The 12,550-nt window shown below is 38.9% G+C and overlaps 1 protein-coding gene across 4 annotated transcripts in view; it reads right to left on the bottom strand.

Moving 5' to 3' along the window:
* Slc8a1 (solute carrier family 8 member A1) overlaps positions 1-12,550 on the bottom strand; it is a 271,684-nt gene that overhangs the window by 22,689 nt on the left and 236,445 nt on the right. For all 4 annotated transcript variants that reach the window (XM_090337069.1, XM_090337067.1, XM_090337065.1 and 1 more), the window contains one exon: positions 10,740-10,839. In XM_090337069.1, the coding sequence (XP_090193195.1) occupies positions 10,740-10,839 (100 nt within the window). The remainder of the gene's footprint in view (positions 1-10,739; positions 10,840-12,550) is intronic.

The raw sequence follows: 12,550 nt of genomic DNA, 5'->3' as shown, positions 1-12,550 counted from the left end.
CAAAGCTTAAAAGCAGTAGAATTTTTAATTATATTTATTTTGTGTTAACCCTTTTAAATTTCCCTGTTTGTGAAGATTCTGTAATTTCTTAGAGTATTTGATTAAAATACTGAATTTTCAGGAGTCATTTTAGAAGGATGGATTATTCTATTTCTGAGTCTACAAAATTATTTAATTTGGAGTTGCAGAGTCTCATATGTTGAAGATGAACAAGAAAACAGATAATAAGGCTTCTCAGAAGACACATAAATTGAGAGTACATATTATATTTGCTCTCAAGATGGAAATAATCACACCTTTCCCACAAAGGATGAGAAAGGAAATAATTAGATCATCTGCACTATCTGAGGATGTTTCAAGGTAATCATTATCATGGTAGTTATAATTATTTTCCATCACTTAGGACTCTGTCTGTGATTCCCCATCATTAGCTAATTACTTAGCCAATAGGCTACATCCTAAGGTTACATTTTAAGTTTTTGAAGTCAAATCTAATCTTTCCTTCTGAAACTAACTTCAAGATCTGTTAATGTAAAATATATGTGTTTGTGTTGAGAGAGACAAAGATAGAGAACTAGAGATTGACAGAGAGAGAGAGAGAGAGAGAGAGAGAGAGAGAGAGAGAGAGAGAGAGAGAGAGAGAGAGCGCGAGAGCGAGAGCAACAGAGAAGGACAAGGATAGACAGGGGGAGAACGGAATCTTCAGTGTTTTCATGATTAAACCTAGAATGGGAGGCTCATTTGTCTTATAGCATTTGAAAATAGAAGTTATTTCCCATACTTTTTCTCTGGACTCTCACTGAACTTTATAAATTTTAATCTCCAATGGACATGCCATTTAAATATTAAAAAATGGCCAATGCCTGTCATGCATTACTTGGTCTTGGGGAGGACAAAGAAATATTATGATCATCCATCACCAGCCGGACTATACTTAAAAGCTTGTTTCTTGAAAAGAGCAATGGAACATTAACACATCCTCCCTCAATGCTGAGAGCATCTTTTATGTGACAGCGGAGATGATAGTAATCTGCTGCTTCTGGGCGCCCGCCAGCTCAGGATTACTGGAGGCTACGTAATTCTTTCAAGTTCCTCTCCTCAGTGTTAGCAAAGAAACAGGGAAGATGGCGGGCTTGCTTTTTATAGGATCCCAAGTAAATCCTTCTTATCTCAGAATCCTTTTCAGCTTCATGGCTTCCACTAATGGAAAGATAAACAAGCTGTATTCGATTAATCCTTCTTGTAGCCTTTTAAATGGCTTTCTTGATACATGTTAGACTTCCTAAATATGCTACAAAAAAAAAAGAAACTTAGTCACATCATTAAAGGTGCACGTAGTAGAGAGGGCTTCTATTCAACTATTGATGTAATAGTCCAACCAAGATCTTGGAGGGGCAACCTCTGGACTTGGTACCTGCAGAGGACTTACCTCCTAGGGCACATAGGTATTTGTAGACATCTCCCTAGATGCTCAGAGGTTTGACTATTGGAAGAGCTCTGGGAAGAAAGAAGCTTGCAGAGATTCAGTGGCCATTTGGTTTGGGTGCCTTCAAAGTCGATTTCTAGCTGTAGTAGCTTGTTTGGGACAATACATTTAATCTTTCTGAGCTTTAGTTCCTCAACTATCATATGAGTTTTCTAACTCCTGTATTGCCAGTCTGCTTTAAGCACCAAAAGAGAAAACGTTCAAGTCCTTTTTAAAGCCGTGAACCTCTTCACAGCCACATGTCATAGTCTAGCATTGTTACTTGCTGGAAGGAAGGCAGTAAATCAATACAACTTGAGTATCCTGATTTCACTGGATCTATACTCTGTTTAAATGTGCCATTATCACGACAGTCTTCCTGAAGAGAAAGGAGGGAGGGAGGAGGGGTGTGGTGGGTGCCCACTAAGTGACAGGCAGGAAGCCAAATTCTTTCCTATACCTTATCTTATTTCTCCTTTACAATAGGCAATATTAATCCTAGTGTTCATGTGAAGAGCCTGATGTTGAGAGAATCTCACTATCTGCTTAACTCAGTTGGTAATTGGCTTCCGGTTGAGTTGAGATTTAATCTAATAACCCAAGGCAATATTTCCTATACATGATGCTGAGCTCACCACTGCGTGCACCTATCACATTTTAATTCAATTCTTCTAAGACCTAAGGCCGGATAAATGCCTAGAAAGATGACAATACTGATGCACCACAAATAATATTTCATATTTTTAACATTATTATTATCACTGCAGAGTCAGCTGTATGCTCCTACTCAAATATATGAGGCCAAATAAGCAGGGAAGTGGGGCAATCAAGGAGTGGAACTGTGGTTGTAACATCATGACATGACATATCAGCTTGGGAGAGTGGCAAATTCTTACCTCCATTTCTAATTCCTGTACCAAATTAAACATCCTATCTTCCAAATAGCTGTATGCACTACAATTTAAGATGCTGGCTTATATTACTAGTAGGCTGTAATATAAAGTACTTCAGGAAGTGTTTGCTATTTTCAATCTGAGGAAGATTTTCTTGCATTTTTTTCTTTTTACTAGTCCTTGGGCTTGAACTCAGGGCCTGAGCACTGTCCTTTGGCTTTCCTCAAGGCTAGAGCTCTACCACCTGAGCCACAGCACCACTTTCAGCTTTTTCTATGTATGTGGTATGAAGAAATCTAACCCAGGTTTTCATGCATGCTAGGCAAGCACACTACCACTAGGCCAAACTCCTGGACCCATGAGGAAGATTTTTCATTTTCAGGTCTTTCCAGGTATTCAGTAGGCTTTTTCCTTTACTTCTCTCAATGCTTTGATCTTTCCTTTTGCAACCTAATATGCAGTAATTACAGTAAACCAAGTTCTACTCTCCTATACTATATATCTCTATTTCTCTGTTTTGAACAATTCTAAAACAAATCATAAATGTAAGATGAAAGAAACCTCAGCAATCAGCTAACAGTGACCCCTTCTCACTATAAGACAAAAAATTAACAGCTGTGATTCTTTTCCTTTCTTGGGCCATTTTCTCCTCTTTCTCTCTGTTTCTCTCTCATACATAACAGGGTAGCTTTTACAGTCTTGTTCATACAGTGACCCAAACGTTTTCTTTCCTTTCCCTTTTTACTTATTTGTAAGCAATTGTCATTTCCTCCTACCACTTACTATTAAACCCAGCTACCCAAAGATTCCTTCCCCCAAAAGAATTTACCTCATTTTTTTTTGTATTTTATAGAAGTGCAAGAAAATATCTCCCTATAGTCTGCTCAATGAGAAGGACTTGCATGTTCTCTGAGGGAAAATAGACAATGTCAATAATTTTTTGCCAGTCTTAGATGGGAAGGAAACAATGTAATGCCATCCATGACTCATTCTCATCACCTTCCCAGCCACAAGTATCTGTAGGCCATTCTCTCTATGGGACTCGTTCTAGCCCTTTAGGGGACAAGGCTTAAGTGATGTGTCACAATGCTGGCAAAGGACTCAAGAATGCAGCTCACTTTCAGTGTGCTAACGCTTGGTCTTATCTGAGACAAATGAGGCTCCAGGTGAAATTTTCGATGAAGAACTGAACGCTGATCAACACAGGCCATCATGGATCTTGTTAAGATGGTGAACATAGTACAAGAAACATTAAATGTGACAGAAATATTTCACAGTAAACGTAGCCAATATCAAAATGCAAAACGGATTTGCTCAGGACTTCTAGCTCCATTCAAGTCTGATTATTAGCAAAATGAATCTGTTTAAAGCTGGAAACTGACTGCTTTAGACTCTCTTTTAAGAATTCTTCTGGATTTGTGAAGACCCCTAAATAATTAGAGCTTCACATAATCAATCATGTCTGGTTTTGTCTCCAACTTGCTTATAATTTTTTGTTCAAAAAATAACTCTATGTCAGGGCAAGAGTCTTGAATTTCAATTTCTCTAATCCTTTATTAATGTAACACTGACAGAACTCAAGGTTCTTCCAGTAAACATTTCCTATCAAATTGTACTGAAGAAAGCTTTGAGAAGTACAACTGATCTGTGCAAATGGTTGATTCCCTCCTGCCAGTTTGGGTGGTTCAGTTTCAGTGCATAGTTGAGGGCATACTGGGTTTTAAGACTGGCCTACGGGCTCTGATCCTACTTTGCAAATATTAGCAGCCATGTCTAAAAATTAGCCTCCTTCAGTGAGGGAAGCTGAGCCTGAGCCTGGGGCTGCTAGAGTGGCCATATTCCTGTTATTTTAAACAAACATGTCAATGTTTCATTATAGGATAGCATTGAAATTTATATAAAAGATAAATGTGCAGCAAGTCTTCACGGATTCCCGTAAGAGGCTGCTATAGTTGAGTTGTGAATTCAGGTTCCCTTACAAAAAAATACAGTTTTAAAATAAAAGAACCCAAATGAAAAGCATGTCTGCACATGGTTTTGTGGACACCCCACTTTATAAAGCTTGATCTTTCCAGGACCCTGGTGGGAGACCCTGGTATTAATTTTCCCCATTTTAGAAATGAAGGAATTAAGGTTTAGAAGCCATAAGCGAGTTACTAGATCTTAAATTTCTTTCTATAATCTCAGCAAAGTGGCTTGATACATTGGCTTTTGGTAAAGAAAAACCTCTAGTTGGTACAGCAAACGCTGTCTTTTCCCAGATAAAATGCACACTTACTTGCTATTGTTTTATGAAAAGCATAACTGGGAAGTAACTGTCCTCTTTTGATTAACCCTGTGTCTATGATTATAATAGAGGGATTCACTCTTTTAGAGAATCAATGGCTTTATTCTTTATTCTTCCCAAGGAGTGGTATTTTCCTTCCATTTTTTTTTCACATGCCCTAGCACTGGTTTATATCTCCTGCTGGGAATCAGGATTCTCCTCAGCTTAGCAAGCATTTCTTCTCACATTACAGTAAACAGGAAGGGCTCCAGCCTTCGGTGGTGACAATATTCCCAGTGGATATTTTCCTGAACTTAGACCCACCCCAGGGGACTCTCTTCTGCTCATGCCATTCTGTTAACTTCATTTGCTGGTAGAGTGTTGATGCAAGTTGATTATGTTAAGATTCTAATCATGGCCTAGGTGTGCACAATACAAAGCAACTACAGCTGCTCAGGGCACTGTTCCTCCACTTGCTCCTACTTTTGTCACCCTTTTCAGGGACATCACAGTCCACTGTTGAGCAAGAGCCTCCAGTGGGTTAGCAGCTCTCAAGCACCTCTCCAGTTCACTTTGGGCCTCTCTCCTTGTGGAAAGTGGCCCTACACAACAGTAAAATTTTTCTTTTGTGCTGCTGAATAGATGAATGAGACTTCCTAAGACCAGTGACCTGTGTAGTGAACTGTCTAAATGGTGCAGAGGAATTAGCTCATTCATGGAATTCAGATAGATCCTCTCTTCCTCTCATCATTCAAGCATTTTCCTCAGTCCTAGTGAGCAAAAATATTTAAGGGACACTGCTCAGACCTTTAGTTCAAGCCTCAGTATTAGGAGGGAGGCAGAGAAGTTGGAATAGCAGATCAATGGAGCTGTTTTCCAGATCTGTGCCAGGATTCTGATGTAAGTTGCGTCATAGGGATATTTACTACAAAGTACAGCCAGAACTGTACTTTGTACAAAGGCAAGGCAGGATGTGTGTGTGTGTGTGTGTGTGTGTGTGTGTGTGTGTGTGTGTGTGTGTGTGTGTGTGTATATTGGTAGCTATGTTGGTTCCTCCATTTTTTCAGATTTTGCTGAAATGTTCCACCCCAATTAGAAACTGTGTACAAAGGCTCTTGCCTGGGGATGAGAAGTGCCCCCCCCACGTGTCTGTCATTGATTGGTAAACAACAAATAGAACTGTGTTCACATGGCAGCAGCCTGTGCCAACAAAAGAGCGACTGGATTCTGTGATGGCACATTGTTTGCAGAGCTGAGCTGCTGTCTCTCCAGACAAAAGCTGCATTGGAGATGTGACTTCAGGCTTATAAATAAGAGCGCTGAATCATTCCTTCCATACAGCATTTTTCTCAAGATTTTTATAATAAACAATTTGAGGAAAAAATAACAAAGAAATACTCATCTCAACAAGCCAATATTCTTTTTATAAAATTCAGCTAAAATATATCCAGGGGCCAAAACATGATTGCTTTCTCCCCCCACCCTTGTCTACTTGCCCCGTGTAGTTGGCCAGCTTTGCATGGAAGGGGTGAGCTGAAGCTCCCAGATACCACAGTGATTTAAGCTTTTTAAGAAAGTTATATGTAAGTAGTTGTACAAAGAAGTTGTCATTTCATAAATCAGCTTATTTATACACTCTATCTTGACCAGTGTCACACTTTTTAACATTCTCAAACATCCCTCCCCTCCCCACCCCTTCCCTTACTTCTTAGTTTTGCAGCACATACATTGGATTCCTGACTGTGATTTTTAACTTGATAGATACTATTGGCTAGTAGTGTCTAAGACTAATACAAGAAATGTTTCCTCTGAGGGCTGGGAGTGTGGCCTAGTGGTAGAGTGCTTGCCTAGCATTCACGAAGATCAGAGTTCAATTCCTTGGTATCACATACATGGAAAAAATCCAGAAATGGTGCTATGGCTCAAGTGGTAGAGGACTAGCTTTGAGAAAGCCCAAGGACAGTGCCCAGGCCCTGAGTTCAAGGCCCAGGACTAGCAAATCATGAAACTTACTCTCTTTCTCTTTCTTATTATGCCCTCTGTTTGTAGTACTGAGGAATCGAACCCAGGCCTTCGTGCATGCTAGGCAAGCACTCTACCACTAGGCCAAACTCCTGGCCCCTATTTTAAATTATTAAGTAAACTAAATGCCAGTAGGTTCTATTTCTTTACAACAATGTCACAAATCACTAGCTAGCAGAATCCCTCTTTGTAGCTAGGAAACACTTCCCTTGGTTCTTCTGGGAACTCACTAGCATCCTCCCCAAGGAACTACAGACTTGACTGTAAGGAGAGAATGAATATTAACAAAAAATACTATATGTTTCAAGCTATAGCTCAAATACTTATGTGAAATACAAAGCATTTCAGGAAGGTGTGTACACAGGTTTCTGTGAGTATGTCCTGTGAATTTGTTTTTGTATATTTGTGGAGTGTCTGTGTAAGTATATATATGCATATGTGTGTATGTAGGCCTCTATGAGTTCCTGTGTATTTTCATGTATGCATGCATGTTTGCATCTGAATCCTCATTTTCCACATGTTAGCATGCACATGTGTGGGCATTTGTGTGAGTGCAAACTTGACCCTGGAGGTAATCCTTGGCTGACCTTTATCCCCCTTAGCAGTTTTTCTTCTTGAGCAAGTTACATTGTCTTTTTTGAGACACAGTATTCTTATGTGTGAAATGGCATCTTTAATATTTTCAGTGAAACAACTCCCAGCTAGTTGGTTGGTTCACCTAAATTTATATAGATTTTGGTTGCCTCATGTGGAATCTTATAGTAACCTCTTTTAACTCTTCAAATACTGAACTGAAAGAACTTGGTTCACAGATATGCATGATCATAGGAGGGCCAAGTCCTGAGCTATGAAATTCAAGAAAAACATGGAACAAAACTTCCAGAAGGGTTGCCTTGAAACTAGCTTGGATATAGTTACTGACAAAAAGAAGACAAATCCTATTTGCAAAATTACTACTTTTGTTTGGCAAGATATACAGACTCAATTTTGCACAGAAAATTGCTTAGGAAGAAAACTCTCAGTAGAGCCCTTCAGAGGCAATTTAATATTTTTAATAAGGCAAATCTTTCTGCTTCTCAACTATTTAACCATGAGATCTTAAAATCCACTGAGAGGTTGTCTTCAATAAATACTGCTTTACAATTATATTATCTGTTTAATAACCTAAGAATATTAATATTCAATAGACATGTAAATTCAATCATAATGACAAATATTGAGCTTTTTAAACTGCCTTTCATGTAATTTAAGATTTAGAGTCCATAAACTATGTGTTTATTTTTTTGTTTCTGTATGTACCAAAATGGTAAATAAGGTCAATTTATTCAAGAAATTACAAAGATCTCTAAGTAGTGTATGTCTGTCTCTATGCATGCTTTCAGACATATATAACATTATATATAAAACATATTTTATATATGTTTATATAATACATATATTAATAGGAATGGATGAAAGGCTTTGAATGAACAGTTTTTTCAAAATATTTGGGCAGGAAGTAGAATCATTACAGAATGATTGTACTATGGTATCAGGAGAGGTAAAAGGCTCAAAGCCAGTTTCTACCTAAAAGATACTTTGAAATTTCTCTCTTAAGGACAGTTTTTGGTAGATTAGAGCTCACGCTCTCTTCCAGAGACAGGGGGTTTCTATGAGACTCGGATTCCATAGAGCAAAGATAATCATCATTTCCACTTCATGGACTTAACGAAGGGTTTGGTTCAGCATAGGATATAGAAGTGCCTTCAAACCAAAACTCATCTCTTCTAAGGGAGAAAGTATGAGCATTTGTTTCTATACATTTGCTATGACAGACACTAACATATGACTTTGACCTTTTGGAAAGGTATAATCTCACTCTACTATTGAAAAGTGCCCTTTCTATTGGCATACATTGATCAAAAGGTATTTGTCATGGTCAGTGAAAGTTGCAAAGTGTGTGACTGAAGCAACATAAAATGACTCCATTGTTAGAAAGCAAATTCAGCCTTCAACTGTGTATTGATGGGTTCATCTCGTCCACTGTCAAAAATTGCAGCTTCTACACACTCATTTCTCTTCAGCCTTAATGCTCTCACGACTAGCTTGCCATCGTACTTTATTATAACCTATTTGTCTTATTTGTTTTACCCTAGGGTCTGTCCAGGCAGGAGCATCCATCTGTATCATTCACTATTACATAATGTGTTCCTAGCAAGGAAAACAACACAAAATGAATGAATGGTGACAAGTACATGGTCATTCTACAAATGCTCACATAGTTCTAGCCCAAGAACACCTGGAAACTATTAGGAATGGTTCATTATGAGGTTTATTCTGTTTTCATGGTTCAATTCTAGTATGCCAAATTGCTTAAAACAATTCCTGTGTGTGTGTGTGTGTGTGTGTGTGTGTGTGTGTGTGTGTGTGTGTGTGTGTGTGTGTGTGAGTGCTGGTCCAGGGTCTTGATTCCAGATTTGGATTTTCTCCCTTAGCTTTGTTTGCTTCAGGCTGGTGCTCTACTACTTGAGTCACATCTCTACTTACAGCATTTGGGGGTAGTTAATTTAAGAGAAATATTTCATGAATTTTTCTGCTTTGCCTGGCTTAGAATCATGAAGATCTCAGCCTCTTGCATAGCTAGGATTACAAGCATGAGCCACTGGTGTCCAGCTGATTTGTTCATTTTGAAGTTCCTTCTATTAGTCTCTGTAACAGTTTCACCCATTTAGTTCTCTTTTTATAGAGGGAGGAAGGATAGGTCACACCTTAGCTGTTTGCCTTGGATTTATAGAAAAATATAAGCCACAAAGGAGGAGTTAATCCTTCCTATTAGAGCTAATGTGTAAATTCCAAATCCACTCTCCCAAGCAGGTTTTCTGCCATTTACTGCTCGGAAATTCATACTGCATATTCAAGTGCAGGAAACCACAACATGGTTATAAAAAGCACTAATAATAAACAGGCTGGCAACCTTTTATTGCCCCCTGCTCTCACAGTACTTGGGAGATCTGTCAAATTATCCTAAGGCAGACTGAAAAGAAGGGGTTTTGTACAACTTATGGCCTGATTGCTTGCTTGTAACAAATTTTCTAGATATTACAGCTTAGGAATCACTATTTAGAAAACCCTTGCTGTGGAAGATAAGATTATGGAGATTATGGAGATTTTAAAAGAGAAAGAACCAGTGAAGATAGAGCAAAAGAACTGAAAAACCACCCAAGGGAGGGCTGTTTTCAGGAATCTTCCACAATGATTTACTTCTGTCTATTACTATTTCTATTACTGTTACTGCTTTCGGGATTTAATTTCTTCATGTCCCTAATTCCTTAAGTTTCAAAAACACTTAATTTTGTAGGAACTTTTCCTAAGTCAAGACTCGCACTTTCCTCATACAGGAAGAAACAATGTACTGTTTGTATTTTCCAAAGCCAGTGCGAGTGCTTATTTGTTAAATGCCGTTGAAGAGAGTCTAAGATGATGCAGATGGTGTTGGTAAATGTGAGTTAATTTCTTCCTCTTTTTTTTTTGTCCTGAGCTAGTAGTAGAGCTGGAACTTACAGCCTGGGCTGTGTCCCTTAGCTTTTTCTGTTCAAGGCTGATACTCTATTATTGAGCCACAGCTCCACTTTTAGCTTTTTGATAGTTGGAGATAAGTTAATTGGAAGTAATCCTTAATTGGAGATAATACTTTGCTGCCCATGCTGGCTTTGAACTATGATAATCAGTTTTCAGTCTCCTAAGAAGCTAGAATTTATAGGTGTGAATAACTGGTACCCAGCTCACATTTTCTTTCTTTGTGATCCTTTCATTTTGACCTTCACTTATTCATTTTTTGGGAAATTTAGCCCCATGACTGGCTAGCAGTGAATTCAGAGACAAAGCCTTCAAGTTGATTACCAGGAAGAAGGGCAGTCTAACTAGAAAAGAAAGGCATGTGTGAAAACATTTGATTCCTCCGGGAGTCTTTAAGATGTGCAGACATTCGAAGCATACATTTATTTCCCTGAATCTTGCCACTTTGGGAGCTTTGCCACAGGACCAAAGGGCAGAGTAGGAAATCACAGCTGAGACTGGCCATGGTAATTTCCACCATGCTGAGCCAGGCACTTACCAGCACTGACAGTGATAGCTTCAATGAACTGTTCTCTCCAGCTGTTTGTAGCCACCAGGAGGGCCAGGTTTGTCTTCTTAACGAGTTTGTCCACGGTGTTCTAGAAAGGTGGAAAGGAAAAAGATAAAGACTGCTGAGCTTGTGAAGGCCTTGGGAAATCTAAGAGCTTGTGGATTTGGAAAGCTCAGTTATACAAAGAGGGTAGCAGATGTTAGGCCTCCAACACCAGTACTGACATCAAACACTTTGGTGATTATGCAAAACAAGCAATATTCCTTACTTGAAAACATTCTGAAACAGACAGTTCTTTGAAGCAAAGATAAGCCTCCTTCATGGACTAAAAGCCAATAAAAAATACCCTCAGTGCTTAGAATAATAGCTGTTGTGAAGGCCCATGCTTGGTGAGCTTGCTTCTCTACCCAATGTACTCTGCCTGCAACAGAATTGACACACGCCCTGCTTGACATCTGTATGGACTAATGCCAAAGACATTTTCTCTTTCTTTTAATTATCAGTGACATGCAACCAGGTAACAGTTCACAAGGCTACTTGTTTCACGATCATGTAGAAAGGTTATTTGCCTTTGGGTCCTAGTTTCATTAGCTCGGGACTATCAGAAAATTGCATTCTCACCCTACACCCATAGCAAATCAAGAAAGGACAAGTCAAGTCGCAATCAATCCAGTGGTTTAGGGTGCATGGCTAATAGCCTTGCACTGATTTTCTCTGTTTTACTAGCACTGAGAAGTCTGCTCTGTATTTTTCTTTAGGATTTGATAAACACTTAGTTTTGTATAATTAGCACTCTAACTTTCTAAATCCAGTCAATGTAATAGCTGAGTGGTCATGGGAAAACAAAATGAGAGGATACACTTAATGATGGACACTACAGGGGAAAGGGTCATTTTCTAGGACATCACGGCTGCTCTTCTCCAAGAAATCACCATATTGGCTAGTCTATGGAGTGTCCACACTTACTATCAGAGCATCTAGCACTTCTACTAGCTGCAAAGAGGCAGAAAACATGCATTAGGTTAACATTTGTATATGTGTCACAAAGTGTACTGCATTGACTATGGCTTGAAAGAGAGAAAGAACATATTATCAGCTAACTAAGACTGAGGAAAATGTGACCTGAGGGCTTATATGAGAGGCCAAGTTCAATGTATAATATCAAACATGTTAGTTCAAGAAGAGACATTGAAACTGACTTGAAACATTGAGAAGATAATAAACATGAAAGGGCCTGTCTTTGATTGGCTCACGTTGTGTTTGCAACATTCTTCTTGGCTGGATTGTATGTCCTTAGGGTGGTGACCTTTCAGCTGCTAGCCTTGGGTCCAAAATTGCTGGTGTCCCTGATAACAGCTATAACAGTCACTGCTCTTGGGCACAAGTTGAACCACAGGACGAGCATCTGTCTTTCCTCTCTCCACTGGGCCATATCTCATCAAGTACTCTGGACATCTTGGATGAAGCCAATTCAAAGTGCTGATTGGAATATGACCTTGAGTTTTTCTAAATGTAATAGAAACTCAGGGAACTCTTTGTCTTAAAGCTAAGACAGTGAATCCAATTCACCTGAGGGATAAACAGTTGAACACTGCTCTAGCAGTTGAACATAGACTCCTTGTGGAAAGATCTGCTAAAGAATAAATTTTGGGGCTAAAGCTAAACTTAATCATTAGATTTGTGTGATCCAGAGTAATTCATATTAATCCTAGAGATATAGCCAAGATTCTGCCAAGGCTTAATCTGCATATGCATCCTCCTTTGACCTATGGGAGCAAGCAGTGTCAATAATGATGAGT

This window comes from Megascapheus bottae, chromosome 7 (genome assembly GCF_031878675.1).
Source record: "Megascapheus bottae isolate mThoBot1 chromosome 7, mThoBot2.hap1, whole genome shotgun sequence".
Lineage (NCBI taxonomy): Eukaryota > Metazoa > Chordata > Mammalia > Rodentia > Geomyidae > Megascapheus > Megascapheus bottae.
The sequence above is the reverse complement of the archived record's forward strand: the minus strand, read 5'-3'. Positions and strand labels throughout refer to the sequence as shown.